The following is a 24138-nucleotide window of genomic DNA, read 5'->3' as shown; positions in this document are numbered from 1 at the left end:
CTACGGAAAACAAGTTGGCAACACTGATTTTTTTCATCAAAATTTGTTAAATACTACTCATTGTTGTCAGTTAATTGTGGTAATGTGTTAAATAACCTTTCGCTGATCAATCGTGTTTGCAGTATTACTTCGAATTCTTATCGTAAAAATTTCAGAAAACTGTTAAGTAGTGTAATTTTGTATTCATTTTACAGTGCATAAAAATCAAGTCTATTAAAAAAAGTGAAATTCTGTTTAGTTTTGTTTTGTATCTTCACTTATGCCGAATATGCAGACATGATTTTCATCTATGGATTTTGTAATGGAAGTGCTGTGGCAGCGGTTACGGAATATCACATAGGTATCCTGGTCTTGTACCAAATCGTAAAGTATTTATTAGTATTTTTAATAATCTTTGTGAGACTGGTACACTTCCCAGCACTCATATTTCATCTGAATGACAAGTAAATCATGCTGATGAAGGTGAAAACATTCTGCAGATGGTTCAACGTAGTCTGGCAACGAGCACACGATTAATTGCAACACGGCTCAATATTTCACAAAGTAGAGTATAGAGGACATTAAATAATAGTGGATTGCATCCTTTTCATATACAGAAAGTGCAACATCTCCAGCCTGGTGACTACGCCAGCCGGCTGCAGTTTTGTGAATGGGTTAACAGGAATCAACATTTAATTACATTTATACTATTTTCGGATGAAGCTACTTTCACTCGTAACGGAATAAACAACACACAGAATGCGCATCGGTGGGCTGAAGAAAACCCGCATGCTACAGTGGAAAAAAATTTCCAGCAACGATTTTTAGTTAATGTTTGGTTTGGTATCGTAGATGACCAATTAATTGGCCCTTTCATACTACAACATCGTGTCACAGGGAGAAATTATCTGGAATTTTTACCTAATGAATTTATTATATTGCTGGAAAATATCCCCTTAGCAAAACAAATTGAAATGTATTCCAACTTGATGGAGCTCCTACACATTTCACTAATGAAGTAAGGCAATAACTTTATGAAAAGTTTGCTGGTAAATGGATAGGATGTGGAGGGCTGGTTAATTGGCCATTGAGATCTCCAGACCTCACTCTGTTGGATTATTGTTTTTGGGGATGGTTGAAAAATGAGGTTTACAAGAAAAAAGTAGACACATGCGATGAACTGATCGCTCACATTCTCAATGCTGCAGCTGTAATCAAGGAACGCAAAGATACCGTTAGACTGGCAACACAAAATCTAGTACAACACGTTGAAAAGTGCATGGAACACAACAGTGGCATTTTTGAAAGTTATTAAACCACATGAAATACTACTTGTAAGCAGCATTTTATCATTATCATAAAAAAAACAGTAAGTATTCTTTCTTCCTCCAGTTATTTTCTACTGTACATAACGAAAACGTTTTTTCTATCTGTTAAAAATTAATCTGTTTTGTTGTTAATAAAAGTCGACATGTTTAAAATTTTATTTGTTTTCCATTGACATTATTTACATCAATCTTCTTATAATTAAATTCTCTACAATTTATGTTTAAAAAATGTATGATTTATCGCCAATTTAACAACATTATTGTACGTCAAACGTAAAAAAATTAGTTTTTTGATCCTATTTTTGGCGTTTTACATGGGATATCTTAGAAACTAAGAGAGATACAGTTCTGGGACTTATTTTTTTCGATTTCCCAGCTCAAAAACCATAAGAAACAATTGAATTTTCCTCTTAATTGACCTTCCCAGAATTTCTGAAAGCCTTAATTTACCTGGAGGAACTGTAACTCGGGCGAAATCTTTCACCTTGTATAACTCGCTAACGAAGCGCTTTTCGATCTTTCACCTTGTATAACTCGCTAACGAAGCGCTTTTCGACCTATGTTTATATGAACCTTTTTCTTACTTTTAGCCTCTAGAATGAGTTGTCAAAGTATTGCCCTATCCTCCTGAATCACCCCTGTAATATACATATATATGTATATGTGTGAAAGTTGTTGAAAAAATAATTTAGAAATTAGAAATGATTTCGCTTAAATATTTTTTTTTAGGAAAAGTATAAATAATAATAAAATAATAATCTGAGGTGGATATAAAGTAACTTTTTTTGCTCAAGCAAAAAGTTATTATTAAATTTTAATTGAATTCAGAATTGTATGGTTTTCATTTTTATTTTTATTTATTCATATAATTATGTTATATCTTTATAGAGTTGTTGATATTGCGGCCACACCAGACTGTCATATATCTGCAGCACTTACATTGACTGGAAGTGTTTACATGTGGGGTCAGTATCGTGGTAAGTCTGCTGATAATGAGTGTTTCAAAAAAAAAGGTTATATTTTGCATTTATTATTTTTTTTTATTGGCATTAATTACAAATAAAAATGTTAAATTTAAATGAAAGGAAAAATGTAGTGAAAAATCTGTAGAAGTGTAAAAAAAAAAGAAAAGAAAAGATTAATATGTTTTCTTCATTCTTCTTGTTTATTTTCATTTTTTCATTTATATGTTTATTTATTAATCAATTATAAAATTAGTAATCAATTCATCAAGCTTTGAGAAATAACTTCAGAATTTCTCTCATTTTTTGATTCAAGATATATTTTTTATGTTAAATTATTTATTTTAGCAGTCAAAGGCAATATTTCTGTTTTATATGAAAATGGTTTCAAGCTTGATGAAATGAAAAACTAATAATTATTACAATATAAAAAGATTACTGAAATATTTATTTGCTTTATTGTATTATTTTTTAAGGTCATAGTGTAACCACTCCAATGTTAACACCATTTAAATTAATGTCTGATATTTTTGCAAGTTTTGCTAAGCCTGCTGTCATGAATAGCTTGTTACCCATATGGACTGAAGATAGTTTGTCTGTTATTGCGAGTTTAAAACATGCATTTAATGATCCAGTAAGTACATTTATTTTGACTGTAATATAATTTAGTTAAAAAAATTAATAACATTTTAATACTTGTATACCATTAGATATTAAAAGACTGTGATTGTTGGTTTTCTTTTTAATTTGCAGTTTTTGGTAAACTAATTTAAGGAGCTCATAGTCTAGTAATTGAGGTCAAACTGTTTGTCTGAAATTTTTATCTATATATCACACCATTCAAATTCCAGGATGATACACTTGGAAATGGTCCAGGGATTGCAAAACTATTGAGTTGTAAGGAATTCAGTTATCTTGTAAATGTTAGCTTTATTAATGTTATTTAATGAATACGTAATATTTCAATATATAGTTTGTACAGCCTGCTTCTGTTAGAAGAATGGTGGCAACTGTTTTATGCCTCCTGGATCACTAGTGGTTGACTCCATAATGCAACGAGTTTTCCAGGGCAGAAAAGAAATTCAATTTGGAGAGGGCAGCTTTCTGACTGAATTGATGTTTGCTGTTGACAGTGATGTGTTAACAGACAGTGATGCTGAGGCCAGTGAAATTCTCTATGATATCTCCCACATTGCTCAATTGTATGGCTTGAGAATAAGTGCAGATAAGGCACATATATTAACAACAGATGGCTCATGTGCCATCGTCCAACTGGATGTGGTACAAATTGAACAACAAAAGAATTCAAATATTTGAGCTCACTTGTCCAGGAGAAGAAAGTAGCAGCTACGGCAGAAATCCACAGTCGATTGGTCAAGTAACCGCAGCATTTGCTTCCCTGAAGGTGTTTGTGGAAACAAAGCAACATTTTGCTGAAGTCCCTAGTTTGACTTTTCCGAACCCTGATCCTGTCAATTTTGTTGTAAGGAACAGAAACATGGATACTACTTAAGACAGACATGAGCAAATTTGAATTGTTCCAAATGCAATCCCTATGCCAGATCATCAGGGTCTCACTTCACTTCATGATCACATCAGAAATGAGGATAACTAACTATCATTGCTTTGAACAACAGCCAACAATCGAGGAACAGATTCAAAAATGAAGACTTTGATGGTTTAGCCATCTTTGCAGAATGAGTGGAAACTGACTACCATATAAACTCCTCTGGCATGAACGACACCCATTGAAAAGTCCAACGAACTGCTCCAAAGAAAACACGGATCAAGCAGATTGATGATATAAAAAACTGCAGGATAAACCTATGCATGGAAGCGTCTTGTTAATGAAATCAGACAGCCATTGGAATCCACAGCAGCGTACAGGCTTAGGAGTTGATCCCATCCAAATGCCAGCTAGGGATCAAATAATAATAACTACACAAAATTACAACTATTGTACTCTTCTTTTTATTTTAGATGATAATCTAAAATAAATGATAATGAGGGGAAAATGCCAAGCCTGACTGTAATTCTAACCCAAAACCTTCTGGATGAAAGACAGAGATGCTACCACTTCATCGTAGAGATCAGTGGAGTGGTGATAAATTTGTAAATATTATTTTAAAGATAAAACCTAATAGTTTACAAATAAGCTGAAATTATTAAAATGTTGTATATTTTTTGTAAATAGATAAAATCATAGTATTTTTTTATGTATATTTACAGAATACCAGTGATCTTACTATAATGGTTGATGGAAAACTAATTTATGTACATAAAGGAATACTGAAAATACGAAGTGAATATTTTCATTCAATGTTTAAAGGCGAATGGAAAGAGTGTTGTAAAAGGTTAGTATTTATTATCTTTAATTTTTTTTGTTACGTAGTAATTTATATATAAAGAAAAAATTATTATTTTGTATTATGTCAACACTAGAAGTATTGAGGTTGACTACGTATCATACCCGATGATATGAAATTTGGATGAAGCATTATCTATCCATCTTGTTTTGTAACAATTAAAAAAAAGACCTGGTAACAATATATGAAAATTAACGCAATAAAATAATATTTATTGCCCAAATAAAATACATTACAAATTATGATAGAGTGATTACAAAATAATTTGAAAATATGAATGTGTGGTCGAATAAACTCACTTAAAATGAATGAACTTAAGAAATGTATGGAGGTAAAAGTTGATAAGTATGTTTAATTAATTAAAACCATTATGTACATATTGAAAATAAAAGCATGATATAATTTGATATTACTGTAAAAAACTCAATATAACAAATATAGGTTGTATACATTATCAGTGAATAAACTGTAAGATGACTCGGGTTAGTAGTTTAGGGTCATTGAGGGGTCCCTGAGTTATTTGGATAATAAGTCAGTTGGGTACGAGAATATTTAATATAGTTTTTTTATAGCTTTGTCTTTTAGGGCTTTTATTTCAAATTTCTTACTTTTTCTTTATGCGATTATGTAAGAACAGTGCTGTTTCAAGTAGTTAAAATTCAAAGTAATTTCAGATATTATTATAAGATCTGTGTGGTGAAATTTAAAAAAATATACTAATACGAGGGTTATTTTTTTCAAGGTCTAATCGGTCATGAAATTAAAACCACAGTGAAAATAAAAAATTTATTATTTGTAACAAGTACTTACATAGTTACGCTATTTCTTTACATAGTCGCCACTCCAATTTAGACATTTGTCATAGCATGGTACCAACTTTCTAATACCCTCGTCATAGAACAGAGCCGTCTGTATTTTCAGCCATGTTTGTACGCTGGTCTGGAGCTCAATGTCTGTACCAATATGTTGTCCTCCTAGCCAGCGTTTCATGTGAGCAAAGAGGTGAAAATTGGATAGTGCCAATTGTATAGTGTACAGTGGGTGATCAAACACTTCCCAATGAAAATGCTGCAGGAGCTTCTTTGTTACAGCTGCAGTGTGCGGCCGAGCATTGTCATGGAGAAAGACAATACCTAATGACAACATTCCTCTCCGCTTATTCTGAATTGCCCTTCGTAGACGTTGAAGAGTCACACAGTATAAGGCTGCAGTGATGGTCGTGCTATGTTCCATGAATTCCACCAAGAAAACTCCATTCCGGTCCCAGAACTCGCTTCCTTCCCTGACTGCCTGCATCATGAACATCTGTACGTCCTGCTTTAAAATTCCTGCACCATTGTCGCACTTTGCTGTCACTCATTGAAGTTTCACCGTACACATTACTTATTTTTCGATGAATTTCACAGCTGCATTACACCTCTCAGCCTGAAGAAATCGAATTACGCACGCACTTCACACATGGCGGGAGGTGCTATTGTTGTAGATATGTTTACATGCTAGCTGCGTGTTCAGAACTAAACAAAGTGATGTGGCATGATTGAAGGCCATACTAGAGACGCTGCGCAACACATTTGCGCAAAGGTTCATCTGATTTTTGCGCGGGTTTTTATTTCGTGACTGATCGGACCTTGAAAAAAAAATAACCCTCGTAAAACATTAAAAGTACATACACTTTAAATGTTCAAGTAATACAAAAATGTATTAATTTTAATTTTATGCTGATAATAAATAGATAACCAAAAAATTGTGTGATTGTTGTTATATTGATGAATTCAATATTTCTTGAACATATTTTAAATATCTTATGCTGCCTATAATATACAGAAGAAATAACCATTTCAGGCATTATGGTTACTGGTTCCGATACCACAATTTGAAAATCTGTGAAGTGTTCATCCATTTTAAGCTATTTTGTTGTCACTACGTCTTCATCATGATAATAGTTGTTTTGTTTTGTTTTTCAGCCCATTGGAAATAGATAAGTTCTCTTTTCCTGTTTATAAGGCATACCTATATTATTTGTATACTGGAATTATAGATATTGAACCGGAAGCAGTTTTAGGTTTGTATTAAATTGATATTAAGTACATTTTTTTTTGTTAATGTTATTTCATATTACTTTATAAGAAATACAGATATGAATGGGTTAGACTGGTGTCTCTAATTTTGGATAGAGTAAGGGATTGTATCTTTTATAGAATTTTACATTTTTTAAAAACAGATTAAATGATTTTGTTTCGTTTCAGTTGGATATTTTATCTTTGTACTTTTATCAATTTATTTTTTCAGTTTTGTCTTGAAATTTGTTGGTGTCAATAATATCTTGTGTGAGGGCTGTCTTAAAAGTTAAATAAAAAAAAAAAAAAATGCATTTAATATTAACAAATAGTAAAAAAAATTCATAATTGTACTTTTGTTTCATGTGGTACAAAATCAGTTGCACAGGATGCCCCATATAAAATGTTATCAATCTATAGTAGTCTTATTTTAGTAGGTATACATAAATAAAAAAGTCATGAGTAAGTTATTAAAAAGGTTTTATTATTAAATATACAACACTTAAGTCTAGAAAAATTGTTGAAAGTGGTTGCCATCTTCCTAGATACACATTTCCACTCTTGTTTCTTACAACTGTTCGTACTCTATGATCAGATATTTAATACAGTTTCTTTAATATTGATCCTCAGTTGTTAAGAGTGTTTTTGGTTTCTTGCTGTAGGATTTTTTTGAGGTCTCTGTGGTCATAACACACGACCGATGATGCAATCATCAAAAAATTCCTTAATGAAAGCAGTTGTTGAATTTATGAAGTCAGTATCTTCCTTTTCCAATAGCAAAGTGAATTGCAAATAAAATATGATATTTTTCTGCATTAATGGTATCTCAAAGAAAATAAAACCAGCAATATTTCTTGATATTGCACACCAGACACTTATCTTGTAGGAGTACAATTATTTTTCATGTTATGTGATATGTGTGAGATTTTCATCACTTCAAATCCTACTGTTTACAGTAGCCATCTGAATGAAATCAATCCTCCATAACATTAAACACCTCATGTGCCGACAAAATCGATGACAATATTCTAGCCATTTTTCTTTGTCAGGATCAAGAAATCTTATGAACTGTCTGGACTTGATGTGGTTTTAGGTTTATATGTTTTGTTGTTGGCAAATTGTTGTTTAATTGTTTTCAACAAATCAATTTCGGCTGACACAAGTGTCTATAATTTTTTTGACAAGGCAGTTAATTGGTCATTGTTAATTTGTCATTAAAACAAACATGTTAACATTTATGTCATGTCTCTTGACATGAATATTAACATCCATGTCTCTGAATTTAGCAATTGATCTCAAATTTATATAAATAAATTTATACTCTATACAAATACAATGATGCCTTAATGCAATTTTATTACATCATGTTGAATCTTTTTTATTCACTTCTGTAATTGTGATAACATTATTTGTGAACAAATCTGTATATATGAGAATATTTTTATATATTCATATTTACTACGGTATAAAGCTTTCTATCATTCTCTCACAAAAAATAGTTGTTTAAAAAATTAATTTCAAATTTTTTTTTTAGACTGCCCCGTTTATCTTGTTAGCTAAATTGTTTTAATAATGCTGTGAGTTTAACAGGTTGACTACCATAAAGGTCATTATAATATCCTGTACTGCTTTATGTCAATCATTTTTTTATAGACTTACTCGTCCCTTTTGTGCTACTATAATCTGATTAAACCACATTTCATCACTATTACTGAAGAATTTTTTAATGAATATTATTACCATTTTTTGTTATATGGAAATTTTTCATTTTCCTGCCAAATCAAATATGTTAACACGTTCGCTGCAGTACAGCGCATATATGTGTCATAATAGGGAATTGCTGTGTGCATGTTGTCAGTTGCATAATTTCAGTACGGTGCTGAATGGTAAGTTATTTAACTTAACTGTTGTGCTGTACAGGCCTCATTGTTGCCATATTGTACTTGGCGACTGTGCGTTGTAGCATACAACACATTGTATGTAATGAATATTTTATTTGTCCTTATAACTAAAAATATTTTTTTAAATCATTTCATAGTCTACATATCCCTCAAAAAACATGTGAACTAATTCTAGTTGAAACAGTTCTTTTATGCATATTCTTATTTAACGTCTATTCATAATAATTATTAGAGAATTTTACTAAATTTTATGTTACGTCCAGTGTTTATATTATTAAAATATACATTTCAATGCATGTTTTTTGAAGAAAAATATTTCAACATATATTTCATTTAGGAATATTACTCATTGTTTGACAAATCAAAACAGTGGGTAATGGATTAGGTGACGGAATATAATTTATAAATAAAAACCAGCATTTATAAGATTAAGTAATATTACAAATGTTTTATTGAATAATTTATTTAACAACTTGTGAGAAAATTATGGAAAGCAAATAAAATTATCAGAAAGAGATTAAAAAAACAATGTGATATGCGATATGGCACAAATATATACCAAATGAAAATCCAAGGTTAAACAGTTCAGCATATAGAGTAAATCTGTTTAAAAACTACACGCACAGTAAAAAAAATCTCAGGATGTGCCAATATGCATCGTATCACATAGTTTGTAATTACTATATAGCATCATAATGCCCGTACAGCAAGTTTGTTAAGTTTCCTATTTTATCCACTGCAGCGAACATGTTAATGCTATTAAAATGTTAATTTGCCTTGTTTGATAGGACAGACAGATGTTGTCCCTCAAGTGTTTGAAATCTATTTTGAAATTTTTAGTACAATTATGATTATAGTTATATTTCAAACTTGTTGAGAATTCCTAATTTTGAATCATCTTTTGATAAAAGTGATTTAATGTTTGCTTTTAGAATGCTTAGTAATTATTTTGACTGTTCTAATATATTACAGTTATTTAGTTTTAATATTCCTAGTTGTTATCTTAAAACACATTATTATTATTTTTATATAGATATAATTTCACAGTGATCACTGATATTTCAATCATCTATTCTTTGTAACTATCATTCTGACTGGTTTGACATTTATAATATTAGTGAATATTCAGTTTCTAATTTATCTGGAAATATGGTATTTGAATAATATTTACTTTGATTATTGTAGCTAAGTCTTCTTATGTTATGTTTATTTATATATTTTCTTCCTTGGGAAATTTCCCATATATTTGAAACAAATATATAAATAAGAGAAAAAGTCGCTTCTTAAATTGCAGTTTCAAGAAGATGACCTGTAACTTGTCTTATTTTGTTTAGCATTAGTAAGTATTCAACTTGTTATTGTTGATTTACATTATCCAATATAATAAAAATTAAATGTGTTATATAAATACACCAAAATTGATAAATACACCAAAATTGTTTTAGAATTTTGTAACAGCATTGATTTATGTACTATATAGATATCATGACAGTGAAGTAGATAAATTGATATCTGATAATGATAAGGATTAGCCAGTTTATTAGGCATAGTTTTCACATTATTTATAAATGCTACATTACTTTATTTTTCTGTTTTTAAGGTTTGCTAGAATTATCAAATTTTTACTGTGAAGAAGGCTTAAAAAGGAAATGTGAACAGATTATAAAAAGTAGAATAACTCCAGAAAATGCTGCACTTTTATATGTTGCCAGTGTAACATATAACACTCGGGTAAATAAATATATTTATATGTGTTATTTTTTTATTCAATTACATTTTGTAAATCAATCATAGACCATACTCATATATCAGTCATATATCCTTTGATTATTATTAATCTTGTAGTAACACAATTGACTCTTAAAGTATATAAGTCCTATGTTCCATTCTAAGTAAGGATTTTTAGATTTTTGTGACAAATATTTTTCTCTTTTTAGAACTGTAAACTAGAACTTAACACGGTCACTGCTATACCCATGTATCTACGTATCTCCTTGCGTATCTCATGGAGACTAATAATTCTATAGTCTGGTGTTTTACTGTTTTCTGTTCCTATTCAAACCTATTAGAACCCTTTGAGTTTTATTTCTTTTGTAGATATAATATATAGCTGTCAGAACAATTTCACTTGTATTATGGGACAGTTCATTTCTATTAATTATATTTTTTGTACAATTTTTGTTTTTGTGGTTTTTGAATTTTACTTCTTATTTCTCACTTCAGTTTTAAAGAATTATTTTTAATTCTTTAAAAGTTATGTTTTGTTATCATAAGTTTATATATTAACGTAAGTTGCCAGCAAATAGGTTTTGAGGTTAAGGTCATTCAGTTCCTCTGATACTTTAATAAAACATCTATTTACACGTCCTCCTTAAGGTGGTATGTTCAGAGTGGATCTGACCTTAATTTTTACTTTCCCATCTACATAGTACTATTGCAGAGCTATAGCTCTAGAAGGGAAAGTATTGTAATCGGTCCAATTTGGGCATACACACTTTTCACCGGATCTTGACACTGACACCTAAGGAACCCAAAAAATCAGATGGAAATTTTCTGGATGTTAATGTTCATGTATGCGTGTGTGTTCAGTGTTTGTCTCCAAATCATCTTATTTCTCCAGAACTACTGCACTGATCTTGACCAAACTTGAACAGTCTACTTATATATATATGGGGCATTGATGTCATTACCTTTTTAACGAGGAGTAGAATTAAATAAATGAATAATGTTTAAAGCGTAAAAAACTAATTTGTCTGGTTGGGTCTCAAACTTGATCATCCAGTTGACTCAGTACCTGGTGAGTTAAGCCTAGCTTCTACACCGGTTGTTCAAGCAAAATTTGTTCTATGTAAGTTGTAGTTTAATTAGTGGTGACTGTCACTGCTAGTATTGCCACACCTGGATTATGGTATGCAATCACACTTTAGTTAGATTCGTTGAATTAAATATGCAAAAAAAATATTATATTTTAAATTAAATTGTGTGTATAAGGCGTTCATCACAGTTGTAGAACTTTCCAGAACGTAGCTTTAGTCGCATGACAGGAAAGTCCAATTGTTTTGTTAGTTTTTTCTTGTAAATCAAACATCCAAAGTTAGAGGTTTAGTACAATGCTGTTCTTTTTACTGTGTAAAAAGAACAACATTGCCACATTGTCTTTATATATAATTTTGTTAATTTCATTTTATTATTTCATGAGTAGTGGCTGAATTTGTTAAAGATTCACTCACATTTTGTAATTATTACATTACAATTTAGTCAGTATTTGGTGATGATACAATCATTGTTATTATATGAATAAAACATTCAGAAAATTATTAAATGTCTCTGGTAAGTGATCTTAATCCAGTAGACTATTAGTAAACTGACGTGTTGATGTTATTAAAAATATTCAGACCTTAATCATTAAAGACAAAGACCATTGCTATATTACCCAAAAAAATTACTGTTTGTGTTATTTTAGATTTGTTGTGTGGAATTTTATTATAACTACACTCAAAGAGCTACACAACTTCAGATGTCATCAGCGATTCCAATATTCTTAAGACTGTATATCTGGTGATAAAAGGTATGGTTGTATGGGTGCAACACAATTTATGAAAATTTGTTTCTCTTATTCATCTGGTCTTCTAAGAACTTTGTTTCTTTTTTCTTTTTAAATCCTGAAAATATTTTGGTTCTTATTAATGTACGTTTGAAATAACGTATTTTAGATTATTTTCAGTTTTATATATATTTCACTTTTATTTAATTATTTTTTGTCTTAATTTATCAGTTCTTTGTATCAATGAAATTTACTTAATTTGTGAGCAAACTGTAGAAATCAAAACTCATTTTTATCTTTTTATTATGCTTTTTGTATTCCCTAAATAGAATTAGGAAAATTAAAGCTAGTACTGTGAATTGAGACAACTTCACGAATTTTTTATGATTGAAGCTTATGTTGAAGTTGAAGCAAAGAAAATGTTGAAGATTAAGGCCTAACTGTTGAAATAAATTGAAAATCATTTTCTTGCATGAAAGAATAAATGAGGTCTATCTGAATCAATTGGTATTTAGTGCGGTGTGATGAAGAATTACGTGGTTGCTGTCTATAAATAAGACAAAAGAAATAAATCTAACTGTCTTGTATATTTAAATTTTTTGTGCCGGTTGTTTTAACATTTGTTAAGCAAAGTAATTTTTTGTACAAATATTGTTTTTATGAATTAATATAATTTTTTATTTTTATGTATTTATTTATTTTTTTAAGTTAAAATAATTTTTTTCAGGAATTAGAAGATTTTTGTTTAAAATATTCTCTGAATCATATGACTGCTATTGTCCAGTCTGAAGCATTTTTAACTTTTGATTTGGAAACTATGAGAGACTTTATTCAAAAAGCTGCACAAGCTGGTGCATTCAGGTCTTGAAATACCTCTTGTATATAAATTAACTGATTACTGATACACCTTATTGGTTTATGGCGTGTGTATTTATTTTCTCAATTTTATCCAGCAGTATAAAATTACATGTTATAAATACCTCATATCTGTATCTTGTAGATAATATAAGAAACAGATATGAGGTTTATTATACAAGAAACAGATGGCATTGTTAAAAATTTAATTCTTATTTATTTTTAAAAATAATTATGTTACATACATTATTCTGTTGTTCCAGTTTACTAAAGTGAAAAAAAGTGTTGTGAAAGAACAAATTCCCATTGCATTACTGGGAATCTTAGCTGTATGTTTTTTTTTTATTTATTTGAATAAAGTACTGTCACTTCTTAACAAAAGAGGTTGTTTTTGCTGTATAGAATCCAGCAAAAACAGTTGAATAGAAAAGTACAATGTTGGTGCTATAATTCTGAGCTTGCATGAAATGTCTTGTCAATTTTTTATTTTCAAAATCAAGGTGGTTAAGATTTCTGGCTGGTACCAGAAATCTACTTTCCTTTGCAATTCTGTTTTTCTTACCATTGTTAACTGAAATTATACAAATCTATATACAATAGCAGCAACGTATATTATTTGTAAAAAAAAACATTCTTCTGAGAGTTGAAATGGCTTCTTTTTTTTATAAAAATGGTCTTCATATTGTAACCAACCCCCAGACAAATGTATATAATATTTAAAAAAAAAAACCACACACAAACATCTGTTCTTAATTTATTTAAACACTAATATATTAATGATGTTATAAAATGTTAAAGTTACTTATGGTGTTGTGTGATATGGCATCAGAATGGGAGCAAGCAGTCAATATACATTCTGATCTCTCTCTCTTTCTCTCAATATTCTGAATTTATATATATAAATTTTATTAATATTCAAAAAATAACAACTATCAAAAGACAATAACAGAAAAACCTAAAAACTAATAACAGTCATTTTTCACGTGATCCTGCACGATGAGTAATAATTCTATAATAAATCAAATAAAGAACAAAAAAAACAATGTGTTTGATGTAATTGTAGAATTGGGCACAGACTAATGATGCTGGATCCCATGAAAGTTGAGTATTGTTATTTTTAGTTATTTAGTTTTTTTAGGTTTTTCTGTTACTATGTTTTAGTGGTTAAGTTATTTTCTTGAATTAAATTAGATTAATGATGGTGGTTTTTTTTTGGATTTAATTAGCACAGTAGTGCTAATATATGTGTATATATAGCACACGGTAGTGCCGTATATATGTATATATAATTAGAGACTGATAAACATAAACATTTCTTTTAAATACAATTTGTTTTTTAAAAAAATATGTAAAATAAAATGGATAATAAATATATATAACATAGTAATTCAAATAAAAAGACAAAATTGATTTAATGACAAATTATAAATACCAAAATACAGTCCAATTTACTAAAAACCTTATAATGACTGTTAGACTAATATTGCATTAACAATATTGCTGGTCCTCAGCAGTATTTATACCTCCTGGCAGAACCAATACCTGATTGTACTTTTGATTTTCCTGGTCTGGTAATCCTTCTGGTCAAACAGGAGCTTTTGAGAGGTGTCATTGTTTATATTACAAAGAAAAAATTGTTAATCGAGTCAGTTTTTCTAAATAAAGAATCCCTTTTGGTTCCTTCCAGATTCTTCTTTCTTTATTTTCCCTCTCTTTCTTCTTTCTGGAAGAACACTGGTTCTTTTACTATATACCATATATTACAACCCTTTTGAAGGCAGTTATGACAATTAATATTCTAGTGAATAATATTCTTTCGACATCAATCCTGTTCATCACCCGATAGATCATTACAAATACCTCTACACGGATTTGTTGGTGGGACTGAACACATCAATGATTTTACCAGTGGTAGAAGAAGAGTCAGGTTTAGTGGAGTGTGGTTTATATAGTATCTCTCTCACGCTTGATCCTCTGTCCGTAGAAGAAAGGAGAATAAATACCAAGGACAGTGAAAGAGCATGCACGGACATCATCCTAAGCTATATATTCTCCCTTCTTCCTTCTTGACTACTACCTACTTGCGTGGATCAAATAGATGGCTCATTTGGGTGTAATAGAACAAGCCTTTTTCTTTGAATATAAATTCTCATATGTTACTACATTAAATATTAAAAATAAATAAGTAAAACAATGGTTCAAAGTAAAGTAATTTTGAATAATTTCAAAATTAAAAAATGATTTATAATTTAAAAAATTATTCCATGGTTAATAAATTGAATACTAATACTTTTGCAAATGCAAAAAAAGAGTACATTTTAATTACGATTTACTTTTTTTTTAATGACAATTTGTCATAATTTCTATAAATTTTCCTTTAACAAATAAACATTGTAAAGAACAGTACAAAATGAAACAAGGTTATAAAATATAGGTCTTAAAGTTTTTTTAGGTTATTATGGTTATCTTGAAAATTATAATTTTGTTGTGATAAATTTTTCTTTCTACAGTTAATTCTAACACTTAATACAATTTTATTACATAATTGTGAATCTTTTTCATTCACTTCTCTAATTGTGATAACATTATTTGTAACAAATCTGTATGTATGAGAATATTTTTTTATACCCATTTTTACTACTGTATCATGTTTTAAAAAGAATTACAACAACAGAAAATTTATATAATTATGAAAGAAAAATTGCTTCATGTTTCAAACTTAACATACATAGATACATACATATGTTTCTTCATCTTTTTGGGACAAACTAGGTAAATCCTAGGCTATTTTATTATTAAAGTTACTCTTTTATTATTAAAGTTACCCTTTTTTATGTAGTCATTCTCTGACTACATAAATGTATCAATTTATGAATTAAAATAATATTATATTCATAAAATGAATATTATTTTAATTCATTTTAAATTTAAAACAAATTTTTTATAAACAAATTTAAAAACAATTTTTATTATAAACAAAATATAGCTTCCTTTGAAAAAATTAAGAACTCATCAATTACTATATTATCTAATAATTCTTGAATTTTGAAGAACAGACAGAAGTCAGGTGGTTGATCTTTATTATTGGCAAAATGAAGTGTACTAAGAATGTTCAATATCTGTCTCGAGCCATTGTTTCGCGGAAAATATTGGTGAATCTAATAGCTTGTCTATTGACAGTACTCTTTAATTGAATTTTTCTTATTTCTTGACGTAAGCAGGGTCAAACTCAAAAATGTATACAGTTCATCTGTAATCAGTTGGTCTCCATCGTTGTAAATTTGAATTAGCAAGATCATGTTCATGAGCGTTTGTTCAGATGCTTGGGTATAATATGTGTGTTTCATTCACTATATGTTCAATAATTTCAGGTGTTATTAGAGCTAACAAGGAGAAATAAATCCTGGACATGAATGTGAAGACATACAAAACCTAATTTTAGAATGGTGGTAACATAATTTTATTCATTCTATTTCCAGCCGTTAACTGTAACATATTGATAGTTCACATAGTTCATTTTAAAGCCAATAACACAATGATACTACGCAAATTATAAAAGTTTTAAAACGAGTTTATACAACTGTAGTCTGTGTGGACAGTTTACTGCAGTCGCATAAGCACGATGCCCCAAAAAGGTTAATTATACCTCATGTACTTCAGCACAGTTATTTAATAAAAATACAGATAACTTGGATCTATCCAATAAAGCTCATTATAGTAATCATCTGAACACAACTAATAAAAATTCAAGTAATAAAAATAAAAAATTACAAAGAGAACAAATTACCTTTGTAATTTGTTCTCTTTGATAAATACTAAAATTAAAAGGAACTCTGAAAATGTTTGATAATGAAAAGTAAACAGATTACTAGGTAGGTTAGTCACTGGGAATGTAACTACAAAAAAGACACACAAAGGGATTCATAATAATTGTTAACTGTTAAGATTTGTTTTGAGAACCTATAACATTTATCCAGTAGAAACGTAAAATGGTTGGAGGAGTCTGTGGTAAAATGGTTTAGTGCTCAGTGGTATCCAAAGGGAAAAGATTACCTGATTATATATCAGGTATGTATATATATACATATAATAGAGAAAGTAAAAATGAACAGTTATTGAAAATTCAGTAAATATTGAATTTTTTTAATTGCTGTTAATATGTGGTGTAACTGATACAACAATAAAAGAGAAAAAAATAAATGGCTTTGAGAAAAGAAATATTTTTATTATCAGATAAATATTGGATATTTGTGTTGCAGAAAGAAAATGGTGACAAAGAATTTTAGTTTAAAGGATTGAATAAAAGTAAAGTATTGGAATGCAAAGATGCTTTTAATGGAATGCACATGCAAACATTGTATAAGATGGAAAATATAAAGGATTTTAGAAATCACCTTATTCTTGTTGAATTGGTGACAAATTGGGAACCAAATTCAATATTTGTTTCAGAACTATCAGTTGGTTGGGTATTCAAAAAAAAAGTAGAAAAATTAATGAAATGAATATATTTAGAAGTTATTCTCTCTTTGTGAGGAACTACAAAATGCTTGTACCATACCATATCCATTGATCAAATGCAAAATTATTTAAAATAAAAAGTTGTGAATGTAAAGATTCATTCACAAGTTTACAACTGGTTGGTGGTTGGTGAAATGCATAAAATTTGCAAAAGAACTATAAAGTGGAAGTAAAGTTATGATGACACAATGCATGCATTTAATTTATTGAAAAGAAAAAAGATTGTGCATAATAAAAGCTGTTCTTTAGAAAGTATACTAGTTCTTTTTGTATACAATACAAAAATAATGTTGAAAATATAAAAACGTGTTGAAAATTATCAGCATGGACTGTAAATCAGTGTTCAAATTTTATTGAAAATCTGAATGAAAATTGAGAAAATTTGTTGAGAAACCACAAGCAAATAGGATTACAACAATCACGTGAAGAGAGGTTTCAACGTGAAGAGAGGTTTCAATTTAAGCCCGTCAGGTAACATACGAAAGTCAAATACAGTAAATGTGAATATTGATTAAGCTTGAAGAATAACACTATGAATAACAACAAAAAGTAAATATGTCAAAAAAACAGTACTACAAATAACACAAGAAAACAGTAACAAATGAAACAAACAGTAAAACCAGCATAATCAAGTAGCTTCCCAAAAAAGTATTCAGATGATGCACCAACACACAAGGGATGAAGTTCCACCCCAAGCATTACACAGAATCTCCCAGATGAAACAGATAGAGTTGTTTCAGCCACCTACCATCCTTGCTATTGTGTGGAACATTCACAGCCAGATAGTTCACATGGTTATTTGTATTTTTAACTAAACCTTTGGATTTATTCATGAAAGTATGGTAACCAGTTTAGTTTTTGATTTTCAGTTTTTGATTTTCAGTTTTTGAATCCTTGTCAGACGATCCAGATGCAGACCTAGGTACAGTACATGGTCAGCATGCAGGATGTAAATGCCATTAAGGTAGACCATGGGCAGTCACCTCTTCTTATGTGAATGTCACTTTTATCAGATTGACCTTCGTTTTCCATTTAGCCAGCCAAGTGTTTACTAGATCCAATTCAGATTGTAGTTTAGCTAAAGTTTGAGTTGAGTCATCATTGACAGCCAGGATCTTATGTCATCAGCAAATTAAGCAAAACAGTGACATAGTCCAGAGTGAGAAATACCAATTGGTACTAATACTTTGGGTGTCTCACCATAGTTGGTACTTAAAGTTAAATATCTGTTATTCTCTAGAGGCTGAGGTTGTTAAAGAACACTGACAATGGTTCCTTCATCACTTGATGATGGGTATTAATTATGCCGCAAACCTTGTGCCTGTGCCCCTCAATTTCTCCTTTGATGATTGACAGGAAACAAGTAATGCATATTTCTCAACACCATCCAAAATGCTCTCTCATTTTTTCTCTTGAATATATTCCAATAAGATTGTGTTCACGGACCAAATCATTTATTCTCTTATAGATGTCAACATTCTTTAAAATTACATGCAGTTGTTTTAACACCAATGAGCCTTATGCAATAGTCACGTTTAGCAACAACTGTTTCTATTAGTTCAAGAGCCGTGAGCCGTATTTCATCAGTAATGCTGTAGAGAATAATAAGTGGAGGCTTGATGGTATTCTTTCGACATCGCTCAACATTAGCATCCTTTAATAGAAAGGTCTCCACAATGATTAGATGAAGGCAAATCATTAATGACAATCATTAATCGTTGGTGACTGAATATAATAGAATAAATAGTTAACCAACTATATCAATCGTTGGTGACATCTTCAGCATTCGCAGTGCCAGCACTGTCTGCCATGAATCCATGATATTAGCATCAATATCATTCTTGGAGACATCACCCAGATTAGGTTGGTCATAATATTACCTCTCAATTTTCAACAAGGCAATTTTCTAGGATTCCAGTTTGAAGAGATTAAAGATCCATGCTTCCAGATAAAATCAAGATCCACCAGACTTCATCTCACTGTCATCATTTGGAACTCAGCTGTTCCAAATTTATACTTCCCACTAGGCTATAGGTTAAACCGGTGAATCCATTAAAAAAGAGTCTTAAATAAATAAAAAGTAATATTTACAATACAATATCCTTCTAAAATGTGCTACATAGTGATCCCTACAAACTCTATATACTATCTCTTATTTCACAAGATAAACACACCTCATGCTATAAAAACAGCTATTAACATACATTCCAAATGTAATGATTTGTTTAAAGTAATTGGAGTTACTATTTAGATGACTGGTAATATGTCCCACAGGAGTTAAAATAACAATAGTGCGTGAGGTATTAATAACTTTCTCAAAAGTTTATTGGCAGTATACACTGAGGGATTGTTATGACTCACGAGACAAATTCCATAATGAACAGAAACAAATATTAAATGAAATAAATTTAAAAAAAAATTATGACTTCATTGAAGTCAAGCAGTTTATAAATTTATATCAGAGTAATTGATTTCACTTTTTTTTTTTAAATTGCAATCTTCTATAAATACTGTGTCCAAATGAAATAAATTCCCTTACCTATCTATACCAACATTTGTAACAACCAGCATTAGATAAAATGTCTGTGATCAAAGGTATGGAGAATTGGCCAGTTCCTTTCTCTTTAGAAGTGTAGAAAAAGATTTTAATATTTACAATAATTTAAAAGATGATGCTTACAGATAGAAATGCTTAACTTTACTATTAATTTTAAAAACTATATAGAGCTTGAACTAATGAAATTCATGTATACTTATCTATTTTTCATTTTCTAGAGCTGAAATTTATGTTAGTGTATAGGATATGAAGAAACTGATAAATTAATGCTAATAATTGTTAGAATTGATCATAACTGTCTCCTTCCAAAAGTATTTTTCTGTGTTTTTATTAATATTTATATTCAGTAAAATTCTCTACTATTAATATTCTTTTATTATTTTTTTGAGGTAAATTAAAAACTGCTCTCTCTTTTCTTTGCTTGACTGAAAGATGTCAACCCAAACTGTAAAGAAGAAAAGCAGATCTTTTATTTTGCTACAAAGATTGGTAGAATTGTTTTTCCATTACTTTTATTAGTTATGTTACAGTTCATTAATATATTTGGTTCTTCTAATATATTTTGCTTCTAATGTATTAATAATATATTTAACAGATTTCTGTTCTTTTTCTATGCAGATTCTCCATACTTTCATTTACTCATCTTACTGTCTTTTATTTTACATATTTCATATTATTGTGTTTGGAATCATCAACTACAACGGAAGGATAATTTAATATTTTTTTACGTATAGAATTTCTATTATTAATCATTTGTGCCTAATACGAGATTATTCATTGATGGACTTCTGTTCTTCCATTTGTTGTAGTTTTGTAGAACTTGATAATTTTAACATATATATATATATATATATATTATATATATACATAAATAAGAAAGTCTTAAAAAGCTTATTTATATATATGATTGGCTGCAAAATAACGTGAATAATTATTATTGTTAATCTAGGTGTATATAAATATATATAATATTTTATAACCAGTCAGTATAATCCTGTATATTGGTAAATATAGTTATGCATTCTGTGATGGAAATTTTTATTTTTTCTTTATAAACATTCCATTTTTGTAATTAGATTTATATTTTAACATTGTTTAATTTGAATAAAAAAAAATATTTATTTATATATATTATTTTTTATTGAATAAATAAATAGATTTTTATTGAAAGTTGTTTATTTTTTTCTGCAGTTTTATCTTTTATTGATCTTGCTATTTTTTTATTATCTAAAAATTTGAACTTAAACAAAAAATAATAGTTAAGAAGTATTTTCATTTGTTACATCTTAGATAGCTTTGTAACTGTGTTTTTAGGTATAGCTGATATGTTAAGGATTATATTATACTATTTAATCTATCTTTAAGGTTATTATAAGGTTAGTGTAGGATTTCAAAACAAAACATAGTAAAGCTATAAAAATTTGTATATAGAACTCAAATATTTTGAATTTCGGCATTTGTATAATTTAAAGGTTATCAAGTTTATATTGTGCTACTCGGAAGATATGAATAGTTAAGTTGAAGAATGAAGAAAATGTTTTTAATGAAGAGATGATGTGTGAAAATAATATTCATTTTGGAATCCCTAGCTTAAAGAATTTAGTAATTTATTAGAAGCAAACAATTTCTTCCAGGATATTTGATTGTGATGAGTTAGTTGAAACTATATGGAAGAGCATATGAGGTCTGTTCAAAAAATAACCAAAAATCTTTAATTACGTGTCAACAGAAATATTTAGTGACATGTGGTTGGTAGCATTGTGTTTCGCATAATCACATGTTTCGCATAATCCTCCTCTGTAATCACATGTTCTTGGATTGTTGATATCTCGTTTAGGCATAAGTGTTAGTAGTGATTTTTGTAATGTCTGATTTTTGGGAGCAACAATACAATGTAAAAGTTTGCGTGAAACTTGGGAAAATTTTCACAGAAATGTTTTGGCTTTTGAAATAAGCTTATGGAGTTGTTCACAATATTACAAATGGTTTTCACGATTTTAATGATCATCAGTCAATTGAAGATGACCCTCAACCAGGAAGGCCTTTGACTTCAATAGATGACACCCACGTTCAGTGAGAAAGGTAGGGAATCTTTGCAGAAAGAGGTAACCAACATTGCCGATTGCGTGGATAAAACTCCCATTAATGATAATGAGAGTTTTATCATATGACAAACTCTCTTGGAATGATGATAAAATTGATTTTGTTTGTAACAAACCGTACTATTATGCTTACATGAATTTTTTGTCTGAAGTAACCTATCTTCCTCAACAAGTTTTCATTACTCAAAAGTGGGCTTAAGATCACTGGTACCCATAATTATGAATCATGGTAGACTATATTTATAAAAATAAGAATGTTAAATTCTTGATATTTATGAATGTGCACTCTCTGCTAAAAAGAATAGTATTTAAAAAATAATCCTTACTTCCATTAAACCAGAAAACAGATCTGTTTATATAAAAGGGTTTTATTATGCTTCTGTAGCCATTTTTAGTAATAAAAAATACTTTTAAAATCTTCATACTTATCCGTTCAAAATATAATTGAAATCTATCTATTGCACCTTCTCCTAAGCCCTTTAACATATCTGTTGGTAACGCATCACAACCTTACCTCTTAACTTGTTGACTGAATTTTTTACTTCTGATTTTAAAATGACTGGGCCCTTCATTTCATCATATTCTTCTTCATCAGTGATATGTAGGTTTTCATTGTTATTTTACGAATCTTACAGTTCTCCTATGTATTCTTTCCAAATAATTTTTCTGCCATTTATATCTGATACTATTTCTCTTTGCTTATTATTTCTTTCATTTTCCCTCGCATTTTCCCTATCTGTACTTTACCCAATTCTCTTGTTCTATTATATATTTCTTCAGCTTTTCCTTGTTTTTTCCCCAATGATATTATCTCTTGAGGTTGTCCATTTGCAATTCTCTCCTTATTTCATTGTTTAATCTCTTGTACATTTTTCTTTCTTCAATATTAGCTCTTAAATTCCTTCTTTCATCTATTTTTTTTCTAGAATTTCATCTGTTGTCCATTATTTCCCTTTTGGTTTGCTTTTATGTTTTCCTACTGCATCAAGGCTTTCTTTCATGCATTGTTTTATAGAACTTCACTCTTCATTTGACTTTCTTTTTAAGTGGGGTTGTGGTGGACATTTTTTCCTTCTACTTTAATTTTGAAATCATATTTTTGTCATCTTTTAATTTATCAGTTTTCCACTTTATGTTTATGTTTGTATGTCTGCAATCAGCAGATTATGATCTGTATATGCATCAGCTCCAGGTAAGATTTTACAATTCTTCACATATATATGAATCTCTGATTTACTAAAATAAAATCGATTTGGGATCTTTATAGATCTCCACCTTTTTTTAGGATTTTCAAGCCATGTATTAGCTATTTCAGTCCTATTCTTCCTACAAAATTCAATCTGTCTTTTTCTTCTTTCATTTCTTGTCCCCAGTCTGTATTTACCAACCACATTTCCCCTACTTCCTTCTCATACTGTGCTATTCCAGTCTCCCATTATAACTTTCCCTTTATCTAATTTGTCGTGCACTTTAATTTATTTGGTCATGTACTCTAGCAATTTCTTCATTGGCTTCTGATGTCTGTAAGTAGACCTGAATGATAATTTTGTCTACTATCTTTCAAGTCCTGTAATTCTATCACTGATTGTTATGATTCTTGAGATATGTTGTATTATATTCTGCTTGGTGACGATTCCCACACTATATCTCTTTGTCTCTCTTATTTATATCATTTTTTATTCACCTGAAGTGAATTCAACTTCTCTTTCTTGACCATCTTCACATAAACCGAATGTATCTTTATGTGTCATTCCATTTCTTTCCTTTATTGTACAATTTGCCAGCAACATATATCGTTCTTACATTCAATGTACCTATCCGTATCTTTTGTTGATTTTTCTTGATCTTGTTTTTACAAACTCCTGAAATAGTCTCCACCCGTAGTTCTGATTATGGAAATATTTTAACTCTAGACACAAATTTCTTTTCAGGAGCTACCCACCTTGATTTGTCCATAGCTGCAAGTAGG

At 29.5% G+C, this 24138-nt stretch overlaps 1 protein-coding gene across 4 annotated transcripts in view; it reads left to right on the top strand.

The window, feature by feature from the left end:
* Positions 1-21231, top strand: part of LOC142333475 (RCC1 and BTB domain-containing protein 1-like) — a 40710-nt gene extending 19479 nt beyond the window's left edge. The window contains exons 7-12 of one of the 4 annotated variants that reach the window (XM_075380703.1): positions 2196-2284; positions 2746-2903; positions 4499-4623; positions 6600-6697; positions 10194-10324; positions 20686-21231. In XM_075380703.1, the coding sequence (XP_075236818.1) occupies positions 2196-2284; positions 2746-2903; positions 4499-4623; positions 6600-6697; positions 10194-10324; positions 20686-20784 (700 nt within the window). In that variant the 3' untranslated portion in view covers positions 20785-21231. The other 3 variants (XM_075380701.1, XM_075380702.1, XM_075380704.1) reach the window with 3 other exon arrangements.
* The last annotated feature ends 2907 nt before the right edge of the window (positions 21232-24138 follow it).

This window comes from Lycorma delicatula, chromosome 12 (genome assembly GCF_047948215.1).
Source record: "Lycorma delicatula isolate Av1 chromosome 12, ASM4794821v1, whole genome shotgun sequence".
Classification (NCBI taxonomy): Eukaryota; Metazoa; Arthropoda; class Insecta; order Hemiptera; family Fulgoridae; genus Lycorma; species Lycorma delicatula.
The sequence above is the reverse complement of the archived record's forward strand: the minus strand, read 5'-3'. Positions and strand labels throughout refer to the sequence as shown.